Source organism: Salvelinus alpinus, chromosome 9 (assembly GCF_045679555.1).
Source record: "Salvelinus alpinus chromosome 9, SLU_Salpinus.1, whole genome shotgun sequence".
Classification (NCBI taxonomy): Eukaryota; Metazoa; Chordata; class Actinopteri; order Salmoniformes; family Salmonidae; genus Salvelinus; species Salvelinus alpinus.
In genome coordinates this window covers 28433346-28459043 of record NC_092094.1, presented here as the reverse complement: position 1 = coordinate 28459043, position 25698 = coordinate 28433346, and the positions used below count along the sequence as shown (strand labels likewise).

The window sequence follows — 25698 nt, the reverse complement described above, 5'->3', positions numbered from 1 at the left end:
TTTGTGCACGGGGGCATTGTCATGCTGAAACAGGAAAGGGCCTTCCCCTAACTGTTGCCACAAAGTTGGAAGCACAGAATTGTCAAGAATGTCATTGTGTGCTGTAGCGTTAAGATTTCCCTTCACTGGAACTAAGGGGCCTACCCCGAACATGAAAAACAGCCCCAGACCATTATTTCTCCTCCACCAAACCTTACAGTTGGCACTATGCATTGGGGCAGGTAGCATTCTCCTGGCATCCGCCAAACCCAGATTTGTCCATTGGACTGCCAGATGGTGAAGTGTGATTTATCACTCCAGAGAACACGTTTCCACTGCTCCAGAGATCAATGGCGGTGAGCTTGACACTACTCCAGCTGACGCTTGGCATTGCGCATGGTGATCTTAGGCTTGTGTTCGGCTGCTGGATCATGGAAACCCATTTCATGAAGCTCCCGACGAACAGTTCTTGTGCTGACATTGCTTCCAGAGGCAGTTTGGAACTCGGTAGTGAGTGTTGCTACCGAGAACAGACATCCTATGCGCTTCAGCACTCGACAGTCCCGTTCAGTGAGCTTTTGTGGCCTACCACTTCATGGCTGAGCCATGTTGCTCCTAGACGTTTCCACTTCACAATAACAGCACTTACAATTGACCGGAGCAGCTCTAGCAGGGGAGAAATTAGACAAACACTTGTTGAAAAGGTGGCATCATATGACAGTGCAATGTTGAAAGTCACTGAGCTCTTCAGTAAGGCCATTCTACTGCCCATGTTTGTGTATGGAGATTGGATGGCTGTGTACTCGATTTTATACACCTGTCAGCAACGGGTTTGGCTGAAATAGTCGAATCCACTAATTTGAAGGGGTGTCCACATACTTTTGTATATATAGTGTGTCACACAGACCGATTTTGGCAGGCAGCTGCTATTTGAAACAATTCCAGCAGGGCTAGCTTGTGTATGTATGGTGTGTGTTTGGTGAAGCTATACTTAGTCATGGCAACACAATTAGTTTACCACGGCATACATAGTTCAGCGCATTGCTCAAATAGGCTTACTATAAGTAGTTATTAAAGTCAAATATGCCGCAGAGCACAAAAAAATTCAATAATATTCAAGACAAATATGCTGCAGACCGGAAAGCATTCCTCCACGCGCCAGCGTCTTTGAGAAAGGCTGGTATAGGCTATGGATCATGTTATTGAGACCACACTACGCGCACTTGATATTGAGCGCCCAGCAGAGAATCAGGGATGAGCGGCATCATCAGGCACACATAAGATATTATAATAAGCAACTAACTAAACCATGAGCAATACATGACATTTAATTGATTACAAATTACATGACAATTAATATTTTCTAAATACTAAACTCTTCCCCTACTGAAATTTAAAAAGCATGACCCTCCCATTTTCCTCCTGGTAACCATTCAGAAAAACGTAGCTATAGGTTGTTGTAACATTGAAACATTGAAACTTAAAACATGTTTTTGCACTTGATGGATCACCGGTGTGTTGAATGCAGCATTGCTGTATGGTGCACTCAAAATGTATTGTAGTTGAGTAGCCAGCCTAGGCTACTTCTCAAATGTTGCTGTAATAGGCCTACATGTTTCTCCTTTGCATGGCGCTTTGTTGCAGGGTTTTTTTGTAAGCAGGATAAAGTAAAGCAGAACAATTGAAGTTGAATTCACAGATGTGAGCGTAGATGACTCAACTGTTGACTCGCGTATGCGTCCTATTCGGCCCGCAGGACTTGTGTTTGACACATACGCTTGCCTTTTAGCCACGTTATGACTGACTTGTGATCATTGCCCTTGCTAGTTTGATTGTATTGACATTCCCAACATTAGTTACAGTAGTCCGTTTTTGTTCATAATATTGAGTTATTGTAAGAAACTGCATCCCGAATGGGTGGAGGCAGAAAACAACGTACCAGGCAAGTTGTGATTTACAACCTGGTGGCAATATTTTTAGACTACCAAAATATGAATTATGCATTGAACCGCATCCATCTATTCTAACAACAATGCCTTACAGTATGTCATGGAATTTTGAGTCAAATAGAACCTATTTTGAAAACATTTAAAAAATTAGTTTTTGTAGCATAACTAGGAATGTCACATTTTTGACTGATATTATGACTGTCTGTTTGTTTCATATTTGCATATCTGTCAATTCCACTTTAACCGTTTTAAATGTCAATTTCAGTAGGGTACGTCAGAGTTCGGACATCGCAAGGACCCAGATTAGATTTTTCCGTACACCCCCCACAACATGGAATCTTGGTTACTAGGTAACGGTAAACTGTACATGGAAGTGTCCAATCAGAGAACAGAACTGGGCCTGCTTGCAAACTTCTGTGTTGACAAATATTTTGATAATTTTCTATTTAGCTAGTTAACGTTATATTACCTACTTTGGGATGGAGTTTTGATATGGCTTCTTTACTAAATGCTGACCCGGCGTTGAGGGAATATATACTGAAGCATTCCTTGCCCCAGATATTTCAGGTGAGACTTTTACAATGTCACAAATTTTGCCATGCCAACTCTCGTGACCCTAACATAAAATAGCTAGCTAGCTACAGTAGCTAACGTTAGCGAGTTAAAGAGCCATATAGCAGTTTGTAGTTAAATTAATTAGCTAACGTTATATAGCTACATTTGATAATATGTACAATACTCGTGTTGTGTTTCAACAGGCATTATTAACAGGTTTATGTGTGTCGTGTCCTGAAAGTCCATTACATTTTCTGGAAAGGAAGATTGTGTCTATTCAGGAAAACCGGGACACTGCTGAGATTGATTGGTGAGTAACCTGTTACAGTATCCTACTTCTGAATGGTCTATATAAAATGGTTGTGATCTATAAATAAAAACTTCTCAAAACTTCCACTTTATGAAAAGCTGTGTAGGGAGTAAGTCACTGCACATGTGCATTTTCTTATTTTCAAGAATGAAATATTCCGGCACAACCGGAACTGGCCACCCCTCAGAGTCTGGTTCCTCTCTAGGTTTCTTCCTAGGTTCCTGCCTTTCTAGGGAGTTTTTCCTAGCCACCGTGCTTCTACATCTGCATTGCTTGCTTTTTGGTGTTTCAGGCTGGGTTTCTATATAATCATTTTGTGACATCTGCTGATGTAAAAAGGGCTTTATAAATACAATTGATTGATGGATTGATAAAGGTTCAATTTGGGTACCCACTTGCTTTACTTATCAACACTCCTGAACACTGCAGTGCATGGCCCACACCACAATGAATGCAGTTTGGTCTGAGTATAATGACAGTGATAGTTTCATTGCCATGTTTGAAATGCAAGAGGGATTAGAATTTTGTATCATAGCTAAACTCAAAACTTTATGATACCAGGTTGATAAAAGCTGCAGTGAATTGCAGAAAACTTTAACAAAGCACTGTCTCTAGGCATACATGTGTTGATGATCCAGAACAAGTTGCCGTGACCTCACTGGCAGGAAGCATGGTGCATGACATCTTTGGGAAACGAGATGATACACTGGTAAATTTAGAAATAATAGCACTTTTCGTTGAACAAGTCATAGTAGGTATTTGGACAAATTCACATATACTGTATTAAAGTAGTCAGAAGTTTAGAATTTGGTCCCATATTCCTTGCACTCAATGACTACATCAAGCTTGTGGCTTTACAAAGTTGTTGGATGCATTTGCAGTTTGTTTTTGTTGGTAAGGTTTAGTGGTTTCCTACATACATGCTGTACATGTACATTTTGAAAATGATCTCACCTTTACATCTTTCCTTCCCTCAACAGTTTCTCTCCCGTTTGTTTGAGAAGGCCTACTCCTGTTACAGAATACGTTTAACAAATATGTGCTTCAAGTAAGTAACCCCTGTTATCTAAAGCTCACCTATTGAATACAAAAATGGTGTCCCATTTTGAGAACCATGTTTAGTTGGGATACCGAGAGGATGGATGGACGAGGGGGGTTGAGTCTTGGGGCACTCTGGTAGCCACCACTGTTAGAAGACAAAGCTTGTCCATCCTGTCTGGAGGAAGAACTGGAAGGGAAAGGCCTTTGTACTGTAGGGGCATAGCCAGTTTGAGACACTTTGAACGGCTGCTTGACATTAGGGATTTGTTCACTCTGGACATCAAAACTGTTATAAGCACCACCATCATTTCCAAAGGTTGAGCCAGAATTACAAAGACTTCCATAGCTCTTTGAAACAGATTCTCCTGCAGGGACTTTGTTAGAATGATACAAGGGAACAGAATTAGGGCCTTTACTGCCATAACCACTGGGAGAGGCTGGACCTTGGGTAGAGATTATAGGATCAGGGACAGTGTCCTTGCAATTGGGCTTTGGAGAGGCTCATGGGGCTGTAGGCTGGCTCTCTCAAACTCTGGGTTGAACTGCAGCCATTATGGGCAAGCCCTTTCTCAATAGGGACATGGATAGTTTGGGATATTTGCCTTGGCAGCTGAATATGGGGGACATGTTCATTCTACACAGTGTCCAGGGTTTTTTGGAAAGGTCTACCTGGCTTAAAAAAGGTGTTCCTCATAGACTTAAAAAATTGTTTTAAATCATGAATGGTTGCAAAAATGAAATCCTTGACAATGTTACTAAGTCCTTGCCTATCATGTAAAGGGTTGTAGGGAGTTTGGACATCATTACCAGTGCTAGCATGTTCAGGCTCTAGAACAAAGGTGCTGGAGAGAGCTGGGATGAACTCATTGGGCTCATGCCGTGCGGAGATTCTGATCTGGGCAGAGCCCGAATGGCTAGAAACATGATCCCCATAAACACTGGAGTGACTGGGGTAGTTGACCTGCTCCACAGTTTCTCTTGCTTGTGACAGTTCCACCCTTGGGCATTGGCCTTGGTTCAGTTGGAGTGGAGACAAGTTGTGTGAACTGCCCAGGTTCCTGGGATTGGGGGACAGGTTCTCTCTGCACAGAGACACAGCTGGGGGATGATTTCCCTCCACTGGACTGGTAGCTGGTGTCTGCAGAGCCAGAGTCTGGACCAGGCCCTGAGAAGCCTCTAGATTTCAAGAGGCCTGAGGCATCTCTAATTTTCTATTTTATTTATTTAACCTTTATTTAACTAGGCAAGTCAGTCAAGAACAAAAGGGACGGGGGCTATAGTACAAAACAAACATCACGACAAGAGAGACAACACAACACTACATACAGAGAGATCTAAGACAACAACATAGCAAGGCAGCAACACATGACAACACAGTATGGTAGCAACACAACATGACAACAACATGATAGCAACACAACATGGCAGCAGCACAACATGGTAGCAGCACAAAACATGGTACAAACATTATTGGGCACAGACAACAGCACAAAGGGCAAGAAGGTAGAGACAACAATACATCACACAAAGCAGCCACAACTGTCAGTAAGAGTGTCCATGATTGAGTCTTTGAATGAAGAGATTAAAATAAAACTGTCCAGTTTGAGTGTTTGTTGCAGCTCGTTCCAGTCGCTAGCTGCAGCGAACTGAAAAGACGAGCGAACCAGGGATGTGTGTGCTTTGGGGACCTTTAACAGATTGTGACTCGCAGAACGGGTGTTGTATGTGATGAGGGCTGCAGTAGATATCTCAGATAGGGGGGAGTTAGGCCTTAGAGCATCAACCAGTGGGTCTTGTGATGGGTATACAGAGATGACCAGTTTACAGAGGAGTATAGAGTGCAGTGATGTGTCCTATAAGGAGCATTGGCGGCAAATCTGATGGCCGAATGGTAAAGAACATCTAGCCCCTCGAGAACACCCTTACCTGCCGATCTATAAATTACATCTCCGTAATCTAGCATGGGTAGGATGGTCATCTGAATCAGGGTTAGTTTGGCAGCTGGGGTGAAAGAAGAGCGATTGCGATAGAGGAAACCCAAGTCTAGATTTAACTTTAGCCTGCAGCTTTGATATGTGCTGAGAGAACCACAGTGTACCATCTAGCCATACTCCCAAGTACTTGTATGAGGTGACTACCTCAAGCTCTAAACCCTCAGAGGTAGTAATCACACCTGTGGGGAGAGGGGCATTCTTCTTACCAAACCACAATACCTTTGTTTTGGAGGTGTTCAGAAAAAGGTTAAGGGCAGAGAAAGCTTGTTGGACACTAAGAAAGCTTTGTTGTAGAGCGTTTAATGGGGAGGGGCCAGCTGATTATAAGACTGTATCATCTGCATTTACATGGATGAGAGAGCTTCGTACCTCCTGAGCTATGTTGTTTATGTAAATTGAGAAGAGCGTGGGGCCTAGTATCGAGCCTTGGGGTAATCCCTTGGTGACAGGCAGTGGCTGAGAAAGCAGATGTTCTGACGTTATACACTGCACATAAGGTGCTCCGTAGACCTCCGTAGATGTGTACTGAATGGATATCCACGCAGAACAGGGTTTCCTAAGGACATACACAGGGTGTAAGGTTGAGTCTAATATTATCAAGGTCGTTATGCTATTCAGGTCAATATTCAAGACATGCCTATTACCAAACGGGACAGAATTCTCACCTTTTTTAGCAGGTAAAAAGTTAGCGCTGATCAATATGGGTGTGACACATAGAGAGATAGACACATAGGACACAGCATTGTATCTGTCCCATAATGGTCTCTGTGAGAGCATGGACAGCACCATTGAGGCCATCTCCATTTTGAAGTAGAATTTTTAAAAATTTTACTATACTTCTATGAGTTGAAAACAAACTGAAAGGTTGCATACTGCCACCTGTAGTGTGTTGTTTGAACAGGTATAAAGCCAAGGTTCGCGATTTACTACCACTTGCAGTTATGTACTATTTGCTCATTATTATTTTTCATTGGCTGATCCCTCCTGATGTCCTGGGTGGTATTATGTGATCCGTCCTTAACCCATAGGAAGCCCCACCCAGTTGACTACTTCAAAATGGGTGAAAGTGGGCTCTGACGCTCATCGAATGTGGCAGGGCTTGCAAACTATTACAGACTACAAAGGGAAGCACAGCCGCGAGCTGCCCAGTGACACGAGCCTACCAGACGAGCTAAATTACTTCGATGCTCGCTTCGAGACAAGTAACACTGAAGCATGCATCAGCTGTTCCGTGTCACTGTGTGATCACGCTCTCCGTAGCCGATGTGAGTAAGACCTTTAAACAGGTCAACATTTACAAGGCCACAGGGCCAGACGGATTACCAGGACATTTACTCCGAGCATGCGCTGACCAACTGGCAAGTGTCTTCACTGACATTTTCAACCTGTCTCTGACTGAGTCTGTAATACCAACATGTTTCAAGCAGACCACAACAGTCCCTGTGCCTAAGAACACGAAGGTAACCTGCCTAAATGACTAGCACTCAAGTCTGTAGCCAACTAGCCATGAAGTGCTTTGAAAGGCTGGTCATGGCTCACATCAACACCACTATCCCCAAAACCATAGACCCACTCCAATTTGCATACCGCCCCAACAGATCCACAGATGATGCAATCTCTATTGCACTCAACACTGCCCTTTCCCACCTGGACAAAAGCAACACCTATGTGAGAATGTTATTCATTGACTACAGCTCTGCGTTCAACACCATAGCGCCCTCAAAGCTAAGGACCCTGGGACTAAACACCTCCCTCTGCGACTGGATCCTGGTCTTCCTGACGGGCCGCCCCCAGGTGGTAAGGGTAGGTAACAACACATCTGCCTCGCTGATCCTCAACACGGGGGCCTCTCAGGGGTGCGTGCTCAGTCTCCTCCTGTACTTCCTGTTCACTCATGACTGCATGGCCACGCTCGACTCCAACGCCATCATCAAGTTTGCCGATGACACAACAGTGGTAGGCCTGATCACCAACAACGATGAGACAGCCTATATGGGAGGAGGTCAGAGACCTGGCCATGTGGTGCCAGGATAATAACTTCACCTCAACATGATCAAGACAAAGGAGATGATTCTGGACTACAGGAAAAGGAGGACCCAGCACGCCCCCATTCTCATCGACGGGGCTGCAGTGGAGCAGGTTGGGAGCTTCAAGTTCCTTGGTGTCTACATCACCAACAAACTATCATGGTCCAAACACACTAAGACAGTCGTGAAGAGGGCCTGACAAAGCCTATTCCCCCTCAGGAGACTGAAAAGATTTGGCTTGGGACCTCAGTTCCTCAAAAGGTTCTACAGCTGCACCATCGAGAGCATCCTGACTGGTCGCATCACTGCCTGGTATGGGAACTGCTCGGACTCCAACCGCAAGGCACTACAGAGGGTAGTGCGTACGGCCCAGTACATCACTGGGCCAAGCTGCCTGCCATCCAGGACCTCTAAACCAGGCGGTGTCAGAGGAAGGCCCTAAATATTGTCAAAGACTCCAGCCACCCTAGTCATAGACTTTTCTTTCTGCAACCGCATGGCAAGCGGTACCGGAGCACCAAGTCTAGGTCCAAGAGGATTCTAAACATCTTCTATCCCCAAGCCATAAGACTCCTGAACAGCTAATCAAATGGCTACCCAGACTATTTGCATTGCCCCCCCCCCCCCCCCCCCCCCGCTGCTGCTACTCTCTGTTATTATCTATGTATAGCCACTTTGATTACTCTACCTACATGTACATAATTACCCCAATTACCTCGACAACGGTGCCCCCGCACATTGACTCTGTACCGGTTCCCCCTGTATATAGCCCTCCTATTGTTATTTACTGATGCTTTTTAATTATTTGTTATTCTTATCTCTTACTTTTTTGGGGGGATTTTCTTAAACTGCATTGTTGGTTAAGGGCTTGTAAGTAAGCATTTTACTGTTGCATTCGGCATGTGACAAATTACATTTGATTTGATTTGTGTCACGATCGTCGTAATAACACTCGGACCAAAGCGCAGCGGGAAATCGGTTCGACATATTTTATTTGAAGTGAACCTGCACAAAAAACAATAAAGAGTAAACAACACGTGAAGCTATGGAGTGCTCACAGGTGTCGTGTTTTTGGCTATGCCGGATTAAGTGATATGACATACTATTCTATAAAATCCTTTCTCCGTAATTAATATTACCTGATTGAGCTAATCATGTAAATGTAATTAACTAGAGAGGTGGGGCACCACGAAAGAATATTTATAGAGCTGTTATCTTCCGAATAAACTCTTAAAGACCTAGTAATATTTTACATCAATAGCAGTCAATATTAATCGTCACCTTATTTCAGTCTCATCTGAAAGTTGTAAATTCTTGGTTATCTTCACGAACCCTGGCTAACAAGTTGAATCAGCAATACAAAATTGGGTTTAATTATTTATTTACTAAATACCTGTCACACCCTGGCCTTAGTTATCTTTGTTTTCTTTATTATTTTAGTTAGGTCAGGGTGTGACATGGGGGATCTATGTGTTTTGTATTGTCTAGGGTTTTTTGTATGTTTATGGGGCAGTGTTCAGTCTAGGTGTTTGTATGTCTATGGTTGCCTAGATTGGTTCTCAATTAGAGACAGCTGTCTATTGTTGTCTCTGATTGGGAGCCATATTTAGGCAGCCATGGTCATTAGGTAGTTTGTGGGTGATTGTCTATGTCTTTACGTTAGTTGCTTGTGTCTGCACTTTCATTTTATAGCTTCACTGTCGTTTGTTGTTTTTGTATTAGTTTGTCAGTGTTCGTTTCGTGTTCGTCTTCGTTAAATAAAAGAAGATGTATTGTTATCACGCTGCGCCTTGGTCCTCCTCTCTTCCACAATACGACGATCGTGACAGAATCACCCACCAAAATTGGACCAAGCAGCGTGAAAGGAGGGAACAGCGCTTTGTGGAGGAATGGACCCGGGAAAAGGATGAGTGGAGAACAACCTGGGAAGAGATAGACAGGTGGGCGATCGATCCAGAGAAAGTGCCGGAGCCCGCCTGGGATTCGCTGGAGCAGTGCGAGGAGGGTTACAGGATAATGGAGTTGGAGAAAGGAGCACGACGGCGCGGTAGGAAGCCCTCGAGGAAACGCCAAAAGTTTCTTGGGGAGGGGCACATGGGGAGTGTGGCGAGTTCAGATAGGAGACCTGCGTCAACTTCCCGTGCTTACCGTGAGGAGCCGAAGAAGGAACCAGAGCCAGTCGGGCTGATATTGGAGGTGAGCAATGGGAATGATACAGAGACTGTAAAGGATTTAATGGGGAGTTTGGAGGAGAGTGAAATGAGAGAGCTGCTCTGTTGGTGCTTGAGGCACAACATCCACCCGACAGAGCGTGTGCGGGATGTGATGTTACCTGAGTCAGCTCTCCATACTCATCCTGAGGTGCGTGCTAACCGTCTGGGAATGACAGTGCCAGTCCCACGAACCAGGCCTCCTGTGCGCCTCCCTAGTCCTGCACCTCCTGTAGCAGCCCCACGTACTAGCTCTCCTGTGGCAGCCCCTCGTACCAGTCCTCCAATTCCGGTACCACGCACCAGGCCTATAGTGCACCTCGACAGTCCAATACGCCCTGTTCCTCTTCCCCGCACTAGCCTTTAGGTGCGTGTCCCCAGCCCGGTACCACCAGTTCCGGCACCACGTACCAGGCCTATAGTGCGCCTCGGCAGTCCAGTACGCCCTGTTCCTCTTCCCCGCACTCGCCCTGAGGTGCGTGTCCTCGGCCCAGTACCACCAGTGCCAACACCACGCACCAAGCTTCCTGTGCGTCTCCAGAGTCCAGTACGTCCTGTTCCTCCTCCCCGCACTAGCCTTGAGGTGCGTGTCCCCAGCCCAGTACCACCAGTTCCGGCACCACGTACCAGGCCTATAGTGCGCCTCGGCAGTCCAGTACGCCCTGTTCCGCCTCCCCGCACTAGCCCTGAGATGCGTGTCCCCAGCCCGGTACCACCAGTTCCGACACCATGCACCAGGCCTACTGTGCGCCTCAGCCGGCCAGAGTCTGCCGTCTGCCCAGCGCCGTCTGCGCTGTCCGCCTGCCCAGCGCCGTCTGAGCTACCCGTCTGCCCAGCGCCGCCTGCGCTGCCCGTCTACCAAGCGCCATCTGAGCTGTCCGTCTGCCCAGCGCCGCCTGCGCTGCCTGTCTGCCCAGCGCCGTCTGAGCCGCCCGTCTGTCCGGAGCCGTGAAAGCCACCCGTCTGTCCTGAGCCACTAGAGCCGTACGTCAGTCAGGAGCCGCTAGAGCCGTCCGTCAGTCAGGAGCCACCAGAGCCGCCCGCCAGTCAGGAGCTGCCAGTGCCGCCCGCCAGTCAGGACATGCCAGAGCCGCCAGTCAGCCACGACCCGCCAGAGCCGCCAGTCAGCCAGGAGCTGCCAGTGCCGCCCGCCAGTCAGGACATGCCAGAGCCGCCAGTCAGCCACGACCCGCCAGAGCCGCCAGTCAGCCAGGAGCTGCCAGAGCCACCAGTCAGCCAGGACCTGCCAGAGCCGCCAGTCAGCCAGGACCGGCCAGAGTCGTCAGTCAGCCAGGCCCTGCCAGAGTCGTCAGTCAGCCAGGCCCTGCCAGAGTCGTCAGTCAGCCAGGACCTGCCAGAGTCGTCAGTCAGCCAGGACCTGCCAGAGCCGCCAGTCAGCCAGGAGCTGCCAGAGCCGCCATCCAGTCAGGAGTTGCCAGAGCCGCCCGCCACTCATGAGCTGCCCGCCAGTCATGAGCTGCCCGCCAGTCATGAGCTGCCCGCCAGTCATGAGCTGCCTTCCAGTCATGAGCTGCCCTCCAGTCATGAGCTGCCTTCCAGTCATGAGCTGCCCTCCAGTCATGAGCTGCCGTCCAGTCATGAGCTGCCCTCCAGTCATGAGCTGCCCTTCAGTCCGGAGCTACCCCTCAGTCCGGAGCTACCCCTCAGTCCGGAGCTGCCCCTCAGTCCCCTCAGTCCAGAGCTGCCCTTCAGTCCGGAGCTGCCCCTCAGTCCGGAGCTGCCCCTCAGTCCGGGAGCTGCCCCTCCGTCCAGTCGCGCCCTCTAGGATAGTCTTCAGTCCGGGACTCGCTGTAAGGGTCCTCGCTCCAGAGGCGCCACCAAAGCGGATATTGACTATGGTGGAGTGGGGTCCACGTCCAGCACCCGAACCGCCGCCGTGAGAAGGCCCACCCGGACCCTCCCCTTCTGTGTCAGGTTTTGCGGCCGGAGTCCGCACCTTTGGGGGGGGGGGGGTACTGTCACACCCTGGCCTTAGTTATCTTTGTTTTCTTTATTATTCTAGTTAGGTCAGGGTGTGACATGGCGGATGTATGTGTTTTGTATTATCTAGGGTTTTTTGTATGTTTATGGGGCAGTGTTCAGTCTAGGTGTTTGTATGTCTATGGTTGCCTAGATTGGTTCTCAATTAGAGACAGCTGTCTATCGTTGTCTCTGATTGGGAGCCATATTTAGGCAGCCATGGTCATTAGGTAGTTTGTGGGTGATTGTCTATGTCTTTACGTTAGTTGCTTGTGTCTGCACTTTCGTTTTATAGCTTCACGGTCGTTTGTTGTTTTTGTATTAGTTTGTCAGTGTTCGTTCGTGTTCGTTAAATGAATAATTAAATAATTTCGTCAATGGCTTATATAGTGGAGGGAAAAAAGGGGTGTGTTTCATAATTTACAACCTAGGTCTCTTCACGTGGGCGGGCCACTGAGTCGGGCCTAATTCACTCATGAAAACCCAATTCTCACATTTTAGAAGCTAAAATCACATTTCATCCCATCACGAATAATTTCATATTCAAACATTTGAATTGAACAACAATTCCATGTGAATCCGATAACTCTGATGTGTAGACTTTCCACAGTAGAGTTTATGTCATTCTATCATTGATGAGAATGTGCCAGATGACAACCGAACTGACATAATATACATTAAGTACCACCGCATATGTTCAATTGGTCGGATTACCAGAATATAGTTAATTTCCCCCCAACGTCTGATGTTCCCAGAATCTCTATGTTAACCAAGGGGTTTTCTAATGTCACATCAGTAGAGTAGAGAGAGGAAAAAGGGGTGAAGAGGTATTTATGACTGTCATAAACCTACCCCCCGGCCAACGGCATGACACAGGCAACTACACCTAAACAAGATCCCACAAAAAAACAGTGGGGAAATGGCCGCCTAAATATGATTCCCAATCAGAGACAACGCTAAACAGCTGCCTCTGATTGGGAACCATACCAGGCCAACATAGAAATAAAACAACCTAGATTACCCACCCTAGTCACACCCCGACCTAACCAGAATAGAGAATAAAAAGTCTCTCTATGGTCTTGGCGTGACAGAATCCTTCCCCCCCTCCCCCCATCAAAGTTGCGGACTCCGGTCGCAAAACCTGACTCTATAGGTGAGGGTCCGGGTGGGCATCTAGCGTCGGTGGCGGCTCCGGTGCGGGGTGAAGTACCCAATCCGCTTGCAGATCCGCCAGCGATTCGGTGGCGGCTCTGGTGCGGGACTTTGCCCCCGCCCAGACCACGGGTCCGGCCATGGAGCCGGGTAGAACGCCGTGCCCGGACTGGGCCTCGGCGCAGAGGAGGACCCCGGCCATGGAGCTGGGTTGAACGCCACACCCGGACTGGGCACTGGCGCCGAGGAAGGCTCCGGCCATGGAGCTGAGTTGGCCGCCGTGCCTGGACCGGGCACCGGCGCAGAGGAAGGCTCCGGCCTTGAAACGGGACTGGACGTCGTGCCTGGACTGGGCCTCGGCGCAGAGGAGGACCCCGGCCATGGAGCTGGGTTGAACGCCACACCCGGACTGGGCACTGGCGCCGAGGAAGGCTCCGGCCATGGAGCTGAGTTGGCCGCCGTGCCTGGACCGGGCACCGGCGCAGGGGAAGGCTCCGGCCTTGGAGGATTTTTTCCGTGTAGTCGTTCAAAGTTTCAGAAATGCCACGTGCGTCCACTTATATTAGTGCTTTCGTAAAAACCTAACCATTACGAAGCTTCTATTTTATAAAATAAGCCTCAAGTAGCAAATTAGAAATTCCATTTTTTATTGACCAAATTCGGCATTCTCTCATTGACCTCTATATACAAAATTAAACTGGGAAAATCTCTGGCATCTTCCTGAAGATCACTGATGTCATGATATGACCTCGTTTTTTGGGGGGGTTCTCAGTTGTCTTGAAAGCACCAATTGAACACCACTCTTCCAATTGATTAGTCAGTTCCAAAGTAAATCATCAGCTTAGACATCAATATGAAGCTTAGATACTGTTTCAAAAATAGGCCGACAATGCAGTTGACAGTTAAAAATTCTAATTTTATAAACACACACTTTTGTCTATGAAGAGTGGCGGCCAATAACTTAAGATGTGTGATTGAAAGTCCAGATCTTCTCCCTGGGTCACTGGTAAACAAGCTGGGGGGTTAGCAGGGACTCAGTACTCTGTATTTCCTTTCACCTCCTACTGTTGCAGGTAGTACAGGCCCTGGGAGGATGATATCAGTATCTAGTATCACTGACAGCTTTTTTTCTAGCAAACATATGCTGCTTTCTGAATAGCTGAGTATCTGGGGGGAATAGCTCATTGAGGAAGTGAAACCTTTTAAGGTGTTGCAGATATAAATATACATTATAGAACAGTCAGAGACTTCAATTCAACAACATAACTGAGGCACATATACTGTAGGTCTATTCGTACCCCTATTGAATGAAAACGCCCTTGGTTCATGTTCTACCCCGCTGAATGAATGAAGGTGTACAGGATCAGTCCTACCTGCCAGCTCACTGAATTAATGATGGTTGTGTTTTGTGGGCACCGGCAGGGCGTGGAAAAGGTTCATCTGGAATAAGCGGAAGGAGGCCAGGGAGTTGACGCTGAAGATGGAGACAGCTGAGAGGCACTACATACAGAGGGGCCTGAGGGTCGCACTCTGCAAGTGGGTGGAGTGGGTACAGGTCTGCAAGAGAAGGCAGAACGGTAGGCAACTACTATTGGCATGTGTTGCAGAGTCATTGATATAGCCTACAGAGTTACTGGAGGGAAAGTACAGTTTAAGCATCTGGAATAACAATGGGTGCAATTTTGGCACCTGAGAAGATATTTAAATTTAGGTTAAAATAGTTTACCAAACTGTAGGCCTATCTATGACTCTAATGCATATTTATGCATTACTGTCAGAGCATTACTTGTCTGACCTCAGTTCATTCATGTGCTTCAGTACAGAAAAAAAAACTAAGTTATGCTTTAGTATCCATGTGAGTAACCTGTATGTGTGAATCACCTGTCTTTTGCAAAGCTTCAGAATACAGTATGAGAACATAGTTCTGAAAACAGCATGGCTTGTTTTTGGTCAGTTATGTTAAGTTGGTCAGCTGAAAGTCATTAGCTAATACTATATATCCAGACTAGTCTCTGCTGTTAGTTTAACTGATTTATTCTTTGACTAACTATGACTATTTATAGTCGTACTCTGTATCATGACTGTTGTCTTTTAAAAAGCTGTCAGGATGTTTGGCATTATGAATGACTGTATACAGATAATTTTTCCTTTGGGTGTCCCTGACTCAGTTATGCTTATTGAGTTAAAGTGTTGGTATAAAATACAGTTGCAACATCCATGTTTCTACGAAAACGTTTTTTCCACAAATATATCATTTTTCGACAGTATATTATTCACATTTTCATGCAGGACATGTATAATACTTGTGTGTTTTCCTCTTAGATGCCATGAAGAAGATCCAGCGCGTATGGAATGCTATCCACTGTAAGATTGTCATAGGTGCTTGGCGCTATGTGGTGCAGGACTCAAAACGGACAAAGGAGCACTTTGAGGTATGGCTAGACAAGATTCATCTGGTTAGTATTTACTGTATACCAATTAAGAATTAGATTTTTTTATTTAACCTTTATTTTGACTTGGTGTCAATGCTGAGACCAAGGTCTTTTCCAGATGAGCCCTGTTTAGCACAACAACAATACACATCAAAATACAATATACCCATTCAATTACACATCAATATTAACATTCAAATACACATTATTATGCTCAATACATGAAAAGCAAAACACAATCATAAAAAACAACACCTTCTTCAGTAAAATGGTCACCAAACAGCCTTAGAGGGTACAATTATTCCTATTTTAAAGTGCATTGGAGATCATTCCACACATAAGGTGCAAAATAACTAAAAGCAGATCTACCAGAGTTAGCTATCCCTGAGACCGGGTCTGGTATCTCTTGCATATATAAGTTAACAAGGTAAGGTATGGCGGACGTTTAAACAGGAGGGCTTGATAAACAAACAGAGTGCAATGCATTGGTCTACAAGACTTCAGAGAGGGCCAGTCTACTTTCTGATACAGAATGCAGTGATGTGTACTGAACCTATGGCCCGTAATACAGCGTAATGTGCTATAATAAACTGCGTCGCATGGCTTCAATACAGTTGCAGCTGCATTCATATAGACAATGTAATGTGTGTGTTGTCAGAGACTGGAGAATGGTCTGTTGGAGATGAGCAGTAAGGACTCTGATGTTGCCATTGGAGAGGGACATGACGGACTCTCACTGCTACCTTGCAAGCTCTCAATAAAGGTACTCCTCTCTCTCGCTCTTACTGTCTCCCTCATGCTCACTCGCTAAACCTGCCTCCTCTTCTTTCTCACCCTACATTCTTATGAGTCATATGTCCACCCCAGGTATCCTGAGTTTTCTTCTTTAACTGTCAGATTGTTTGTGAAGATTCCTAGCCTTCATGGGCAGTTAACCCTGAGGTCACCTCTATTGCATGCATCATGACTTATGATGACCCCAGTCCTTGTCCCTTCTAAGGCCACATGAGGGTCGTTCCATATGAGTTCAGTCACTTTCTGACTGCACCCCTTTTGATTTGAATGATACCTTCCATACATGTTTGTCCATGGTAGAACCACAAAGATGGTTGAAGGTCCATACATCAGAGAATGTTGACTTGAATGGGAATACACATTGTTTTGAATTAAACTGTCAGTCTTCCATAGGAAACCTATTGAAATCATAGAAGTATAGATAAAATAATAAACATTCCCATTCAAGTTGACATTCAATGGTGGGTGGACTGGCGGCCATCTTTCTGGTAGTAATTGAAACTTCAATTTAAATATCAGTGGTGTACCAGCTGATAGGCAGAATCTACCGCACACCCAAAGCTGATTTGTGACGGTGCTGTAGGCAAAAGGCAAAACTGGAGAAACAGGAAAAAGTCTCTGCACACTACCAAATATATTTTAATTATAGCTGAGCAGTGAGTCAAAGGTAATTACAGACACCTGTGGTAATCTAAAGTACCCAAAAGGTCCACTAGATGTCATAATATCATATAGAAATACAGGATAGAACAGAACATGTTATACTGTAGATGTATTTCTACTAGAACAAAACATGTACACAACATTGTTTCTCCAATGGTGTACCAGCTAAATTGCAGTGGTCTGAAGGGATAGGTCCATTCTATGAATTTAGCTTCTATGATTGAAATGACACCCACCCTGTATTCAAGAGAATGCTGTGTCTCAACCAATGACGAGCACAACACAAACACTTCAGACAATGTAAAATAGGGTCTATACTACAACATATGTGAAAATGAAAAAAAAGATCTGAGTTTACCCGTGTTAAGAGAATTTATGTTAAAGGTTAAGGAATGACTTCATTTTTATAAATAAAAAATAAATACAAATTAAATAAATTATTAAATAGCTTGACATCCCTGTTTGTAAGCTTTCAAATGGTATCAAACTCAAGCCTTTATATTTTTCAGTGATGAAGACATGGAAGTCTCATGGTAGGGTGGGGTATGCAAAATGGGTCAACTTTGAGCATCTCTACTCCTCAATGTTTAGGCTTTCAGGTCCAAAACGTCACTTTCTGACCACTTCTAGAATGGGCAAACATGTTCGGAAGGTTTCGTTAAAGGCCCAGTGCAGTCAAACTTGATTTACCTGTGTTTGATGTTTCCACACTGAGGTTGGACTAATACTGTGAAATTTTGAAAATGATGATAATGCACTTTTAGTGTAAGAGCTGTTTGAAAAGACTGCCTGAAATCTCTGCCTGTTTTGGTGGGATGGAGTTTTGGCCTGCCTGGTGACATCACCAGGCGGAATAATAGTTAATAGACTAATAAGAAAGAGCGTTCCAAACCTCTCTGCCACTAACAGCTAGTTTTCAGTTTCCCCTCCCTACTCAGACCACTCCCAGACAGTCCTAGCAAAATTCTTGCTTGAAAAATTGCTCTTTGCCAAGAAAGGGGGTAACTTAATTGTTACCCCGAATTGATTTGATATCAAGCTAGAAATGGCTGCAATGGAACTTTACAATCTAATGGGGTGCGCTCAGAAAGTGATTGAATTCATATGGAACGACCCATAATTAAAGTCCATCACAGCCTACCATGGCCTATTATGCTCTATTATCAGTTGCCATGGCAGTTGTGTGTGTGTGTGTGTGTGTGTGTGTGTGTGTGTGTGTGTGTGTGTGTGTGTGTGTGTGTGTGTGTGTGTGTGTGTGTGTGTGTGTGTGTGTGTGTGTGTGTGTGTGTGTGTGTGTGTGTGTGTGTGTGTGTGTGTGTGTCGAATGACTCTCTCTCCCTCTGGATGATAGTGTTATTGGACCCATTTCTGAGAGTTGTTACTCCATAATTACATGTTCCCTGTATATTTTGTCTTCTGGCCAAACAAGACTTGTTTTGATTTTGGAGTGGCAGCGGGGGTTTTGTAATCAGCATGGGTTCATGTTTAGTGTGAGGGGAAATGCTAGGAAATGGTTCCTATATAGAAAAGGCGTGCCTATTACATGCTATACAGGACTGTTTTGTCTGTGACCACCCCTGTAGGCATCTAGCAGTTATAGCTTATTTCTTGGCAGTGATTACTATGCTGTTTTTATCAAACATCTCGCTCAAGAAATATTACTGGGACATGACTATGTTTCGGGAAAGGAGCACAGCTCCTAAATGCTTTGTTGACATTCAGTATGTTTTTGTCTGTTTGTAAAGGCAAAATCAAATTAATTGTGGGAAAATAGCAAGAAGAATGGGGGCAGAGAGATTGTTCTGCAGTGTTTTCTTCATATGAAATGGATTGAGATTAACTCACAATCGCATTGCAAAGGGCATAAACAGTATGGGTGAAACGTTTGAATTGACTTGCAGTAAATCAAGGCCTATGCTGAAGTGTTGTATTGCGAATGAAAAGTGGTAGATGTGTCATCAGAGTTTTTGGTTTTGGTAAAATCTGACATTGTTCTGAAATGACACCCAATAGCCTTGTAGTTAATTTGATAGGAAATAGGGTATACTTTCAGATGCAGCCATGCATAACATCTTTCAACACCAGATTGACTGAACAGTTGCTATGGCAGGGGTCACTAACCCAGGTCCTGGAGAGCTACAAGCTAGGTCGTAAAAATATCTCTATCTTCAACCTAAGCTACAGAGTGTGTAGGTTCCAGTGCTGGGTTGGTGACAACTGTTCCATCATAGTATACTGTTTGGTCAGGTCTTCCAGAGTCTAGACGTAGGAGACCTGCTGAAATGTGCAGAAGTGTGTCAGACCTGGAAGGCCATCGCTCAGACCTGCTCACTGTGGAGTCGGGTCAGTATAGCACACACTCACACACACCACAATGACAGGTACTGTAATTACCATAAACATTTAATGTAACATTAATTAATTGTTGTCAGTGATTTAACTCTTATGTCTACAGCATGTTCCACGGTGCTTTCAGGTCTAATATATCCCTTGTGTATTGTTACTTGTTGAGTCCGGATGTGTCCTGTAATGTTTCCTCCAACGTTTGTCTCTGAATGACAGATCAGTTTCTCTGTGGAGAGGGACTGGATCACAGACCGCATCGTGGAACAGATCCTACAGAAGTACCGGCCGTTTGTAGTTCACCTTAACATGCGTGGCTGCACCTCTCTACAGTGGCCCAGCTTCAAATGTATCAGTGAGTACTAGCATACACACACAGACATACACACACACGCATGGGTGTAAAGATTACATACCTGCACGCAAGCGTATGCACACACACTAACACACATATAACAGAAAACGCACAATTACGTAAATGTGATTGTGTTTCATTTCACAGCTACATGTACATTCAAATTACTCTACCAATATAACATTTCTGTCATCTCTAAATCATCTGAAAAAAACAGCACTGACAAAGCAGGAACAACGATATTAAAACAAAGTTAGTTTCACCATCTGATACAGACTAAATTTAAATGATCTATAAAATAAGACTAAAAAGTATTATTAGAAAAACAAGATTTCAGTCTTGGAGGTGTTTCCAGCCCGATTCCGTGTTTGGTTAATTATGTTATTCCCCCAACCCTATTTCACTTCTTCAAAATCCCCAGAATGAACGTAAGATAACTCTCAAAAATCTGTAAATAATTTTGATGTTTTTGCCGAGGATGTTTTAGTAGCGCAATTTTTTTTATACAAAGAAATTGTAGACCTCCACAAGTCTGGTTCATCAGACAATTTCCAAATGCCTGAAGGTACCACGTTCATCTGTACAAACAATAGTAGGCAAGTATAAACACCATGGGACCACGCAGCCGTCATACCGCTTAGGAAGGAGATGCATTCTGTCTCCTGGAGATGAACGTACTTTGGAGCGAAAAGTGCAAATCGGTCCCAGAACAACAGCAAAGGACCTTGTGAAGATGCTGGAGGAAACAGGAACAAAAGTATCTATATCCACAGTAAAACGAGTCCTATATCGACATAACCTGAAAGGCCGCTCAGCAAGGAAGAAGCCACTGCTCCAAAACCGCCATAAAAAAGCCAGACTACAGTTTGCAACTGCACATGGTGACAAAGATCGTACTTTTTGGAGAAATGTCCTCTGGTCTGATGAAACTAAAATAGAACTGTTTGGCCATAATGACTATCGTTATGTTTGGAGGAGAAAGGGGGAGGTTTGCAAGACGGGGGTGCTTTGCTGCAGGAGGGACTGGTGCACTTCACAAAATAGATGGCATCATGAGGCAGGAAAACTATGTGGATATATTGAAGCAACATCTCAAGACATCAGTCAGGAAGTTAAAGCTTTGTCGCAAATGGGTCTTCCAAATGGACAATGACCCAAAGCATACTTCCAAAGTTGTGGCAAAATGTCTTAAGGACAACAAAGTCAAGGTATTGGAGTGGCCATCACAAAGCCCTGACCTCAATCTCATAGAAAATGGGTGGGCAGAACTGAAAAAGCGTGTGTGAGCAAGGACTACTACAAACCTGATTCAGTTACACCAGCTCTGTCAGGAGGAATGGGCCAAAATTCACCCAACTTATTGTGGGAAGCTTGTGGAAGGCTACCCAAAACGTTTGACCCAAGTTAAACAATTTAAAGGCAATGCTACCAAATACTAATTGAGTGTATGTACACTTCTGACCCACTGGGAATGTGATGAAAGAAATAAAAGCTTAAATAAATCATTCTCTACTATTATTCTGACATTTCACATTCTTAAAATAAAGTGGTGATCCTAACTGATTTAAGACAGGGACTTTTTACTAGGATTAAATGTCAGGAATTGTGAAAAACTGAGTTTAAATGTATTTGGCTAAGGTGTATGTAAACTTCCGACTTCAACTGTAACTAAGGTGTTTGGTGCAGTATTTCTCAAGTAAAACAATGCAGGACGTGTTGTCTTAAGTAAACAGTCGGCGCTGCTGAGCAGGTCTGTCTATTATATTGGATAGAGAGCAATCACCACAGTTGTTCACCCCATGTTAGTGGACAAATGGACATTGTCAAATCAAAACGCAAACTTCATTTACCTGTTGTAACGCATGGATTTTCCATTTTTCGTTTTCAAAAACAAAGTCTGTTTTCGAACGAGACTTTGACCAAAATTTTCCTATTTACACTTTGTAGTCAAGTTTGACACTAGAATAACTGTTTCTGATTCATATCAATGCGTTTTCAAAGGGATTCATTGCTTTTTAAAGGCAGTCGCTCTTTAAAGATGTTTAAGATGTCAGTCATTCCATCCTTCGGTGGTTGTTTAATTCAATCTAGTGATGCAGTATTTCGGCGGTCCTTTCAGATGTGCCGGCTCCACCTCCTCCTCCTCTAGCTCCCCCTGCAACACCATAGCTTTGTTCCACAACTCCGGATATGTCTGGCCGTAATCTTTCTGGCCGTATTCTGTCTGATTGTGTTCTATCTGGCCGCAGGCTCTGTTGTAGAAGTGGACGTAGTCCTCCACACTCTTTCCTCCGAGCTTGGGAGGGGGGTGGCACAGCAGGCCATAGCGGGTCACCCCTGGGTGCAGACATAGCCAGTACACCAGGTAGTGGATGCTGGAATGTTGATTTATTTATTTCATGGTTTATTTACGGGGGACAGGGGATTTTGAAACATTGACACATTGAATGATCCATGGTCAAATGCATTGTACTCATAATGCGTTAGTTTTTAGCTAATGTTAATAGTAGTACTACCCACCTGTAGTTACAGACCCAGGGGTTTCCCCCCAGCCTTAGCAGGGACGGGAAATAGAGGTCTTCTAGAATTCCATAGTTGAAGAAGTGCAGGCTGTTGTTGGACTGGTCAAACTCACGGAGGTGGAGGAGGCCAGACAGGGAGGCTGAGAGAGAGGGAGAGGAAATCATTATTATCATCAATAGTAAGGTCAAATTAATAATTTCTTCCCTTTTTAAGTACTTCCAAAACTGTCCTGTGGATGAGCATTATACAATCAATTCAAAACAGAATTAGTTATCTGGCAATGTGAATGCTTCAAACCTCACATATGTTATTCATCAGCTGATGGAATACACAACTGTTCATGTTCATATGTTTCTCATGGCTATCACAGTGAATAGTAAACATATGGTTGTCATTGATCTATGGATTTGGAATATTCTACCCCTCAGGGCCTTGAGATGTGGCCTCTCTGACGCTCACACATTAGAGGTTGATAATCAGGCTTTGTCTCTGTCTCTCTGTCTCTCTCTCGCCATCTCTCTCACTCTCTCTCTCTCTCTCTCACTCACTCAAACACACGCAGACACACACACCTGTGTCTATGTCTTTCAGGTTGTTGTGTCTGAGATTGAGTGACCTCATTTTGGGACAGGTCCATGTGAACCATGTCCCCTGGGATGTCTGCAGGAACCTCAGTCAGATCTAAAGATAGGGGGGGGATAACAGAGAGAGTTTATGGGTGATAGTCAGTCTCTGACAATGGCTCAGTCCTGAGTTAAAACTTGTACTGGTTCAGTTTATTACCAAATTAAATTAAGCTATTGTTTTGTTATTGTTTCAGAGGGACTGTATTCTGTTAATGCGTCTGATTTATTAGGTACACCCATCTAGTACCGGGTTGGACCCGGCTTTGCCTCCAGAACAGCCTGAATTCTTCTGGGCATGGAAACATTAGTCAGTTGGTATCAAGGGACCTAACGTGTACCAGGAAACATTCCCCACAACATTACACCACCGCCACCAGCCTGTACTGTTGACACCAGGCAGAATGGGACCATGGACTACTGCTGCTTACGCCAAATCCTGACTCTGCCATCAGCATGACGCAATAGGAACAAGGATTCGTCGGACTAGGCAATGTTTTTCCACTCCTCAATTGTCCAGTGTTGGTGATCGCTTCTTCTTGTTTTTCCCTGATAGGAGTGGAACCCGGTGTGGTTGTCTGCTGCAATAGTCCATCCGTGACAAGGACTGACGAGTTGTGGGTTCCCGAGATGCCGTTCTGCACACCACTGTTGTACTGCACCGTTATTAGCCTGTTTGTGGCTCGCCTGTTAGTTTGCATGATTCTTGCCATTCTCCTTCAACCTCTCATCAACAAGCTGTTTTCGCCCACAGACCTGCCGCTGACTGGATATTTTTATTTGTCTCACCATTCTCATTAAACCCTAGACACTGTCGTGCGTGAAAAAGCCCAGGGGGCTAGTTGTTTCTGAGATATTGGAACCGGCGTGCCTGGCACCAACGATCATACCACGCTCAAAGTTACTTAGGTCACTCGTTTTGCCTACTCTAACATTCAATTGAAACTACCTGAATGCCTTGATGCCTGTCTGCCTGCTTTATATAGCAAGCCATGGCCATGTGACTCACTGTCTGCAGTAGCACACCATTTTCGTGAACGGGGGGTGTATCTAATAAACTGGCCACTGAGTGTATACAGAGTGAGAGTGGGGGAAGAGAGTTGATAGCTCTGTCGAGTGGCGCAGCGGTCTAAGGCACTGCATCTCAGTGCAAGAGGCGTCACTACAGTCCCAGGTTCAAATCCAGGCTGTATAACATCTGGTCCCATAAGGCAGCGCACAATTGGCCCAGCGTCATCCAGGTTTGGCCGGGGTAGGTTGTTATTGTAAATAAGAATTTTGTAAATAAGAATTTTATTCTTATAATTTATGTAAATAATACTTTTTTATGAGATAAAAAAAACACATCTGTCACACAAACTCACATGTACACCCACTTACTCGTGTTTTCGTTCTAACCTGCTTGCCGACTAAGTAAATTTATGTAATTATGGTAATCCACATCTGAAGGGAATTTTCAGAGAAACACAAACATGAGGCTGGACAAAAACATGCTCAGAGACATAAACCTTTAATAACCCTCTACAGTCTAAGCCCTGTCTAAGCCGGGGGAGGGGTGGGAGGGAGTTCTACTAAGCAATATGAAATAGTTTTAAGAAGGTTGTACCAAGGATAATTTACAGTACCATTCAAAAGGTTGGACACACCTACTCATACCAGGGTTTTTATTTTTTATTATTTTCTACATTGTAGAATAATAGTGAAGACATCAAAACTAGGAAATAACACAAATAGAATGTGTTAAACAAATCAAAATATATTTTATAATTGAGATTATTCAAAGTAGCCACCCTTTGCCTTGATGACAGCTTTGCACACTCTTGGCATTCTCTCAACCAGCTTAATAAGGTGTGGAATGGAATGCATTTAAATTAACAGGTGTGCCTTGTTAAAAGTTAATTTGTGGAATTTCTTTCCTCCTTAATGTGTTTGAGACAATCAGTTGTGTTGTGACATGGTAGGGGTGGTATACAGAGGATATGTCACACCCTGATCAGTTTCACCTGTCCTTGTTATTGTCTCCACCCCATCCAGGCATCGCTTGTTTTCCCCAGTGTATTTATCCCTGTGTTTCCTGTCTCTCTGGGCCAGTGTATTTATCCCTGTCTCTCTGTGCCAGTTCGTCTTGTATGTTCCAAGTCAACCAGCGTTTTTTCCTGTACTCCTGCCTTTGCTATTCTCTTTTTTCTAGTCCTCCCAGTTTTGACCCTTGCCTGTTCTGGACTCTGTACCCACCTGCCTGACTATTCTGCCTGCCTTGACCACGAGCCTTTCTGCCACTCTGCACCTCCTGGACTCTGATCTGGTTTTGACCTTTTGCCTGTCCACGACCATTCTCTTACCTACTCCTTTTGGATTATTAAACATTGTACGACTCCAACCATCTATTTCCTGTGTCTGCATCTGGGTCTCGCCTTGTGTCATGATAGGATAGCCCTATTTGGTAAAAGACCAAGTCCATATTATGGCAAGAATAGCTTAAATAAGCAAAGATAAGCAACAGTCCAGCATTACTTTAAGACATGAAGGTCAGTCAATCCGGAAAACTTCCAGAACCTTGAATGCAAAACCCATCAAGCGCTATGATGAAACTGGCTCTCATGAGGACTGCCACGGGAAAGGAAGACCCAGAGGATAACTGCAGAGGATAACTTCATTAGTTACCAGCCTCAGAAATTGCAGCCCAAATAAATGCTTTGGAGTTCAAGTAACAGACACATCTCAACATCAACTGTTAAGAGAAGACTGTGAATCAGGCCTTCATGGT

At 44.8% G+C, this 25698-nt stretch overlaps 1 protein-coding gene across 1 annotated transcript in view; it reads left to right on the top strand.

The window, feature by feature from the left end:
* Positions 1–3778: 3778 nt before the first annotated feature.
* Positions 3779–25698, top strand: part of fbxl13 (F-box and leucine-rich repeat protein 13) — a 45465-nt gene continuing 23545 nt past the window's right edge. Inside the window, exons 1-6 of the mRNA XM_071416610.1 lie at positions 3779–3841; positions 14620–14774; positions 15520–15629; positions 16288–16392; positions 19335–19430; positions 19650–19785. Of these exons, the coding sequence (XP_071272711.1) occupies positions 3831–3841; positions 14620–14774; positions 15520–15629; positions 16288–16392; positions 19335–19430; positions 19650–19785 (613 nt within the window). The 5' untranslated portion in view covers positions 3779–3830. The remainder of the gene's footprint in view (positions 3842–14619; positions 14775–15519; positions 15630–16287; positions 16393–19334; positions 19431–19649; positions 19786–25698) is intronic.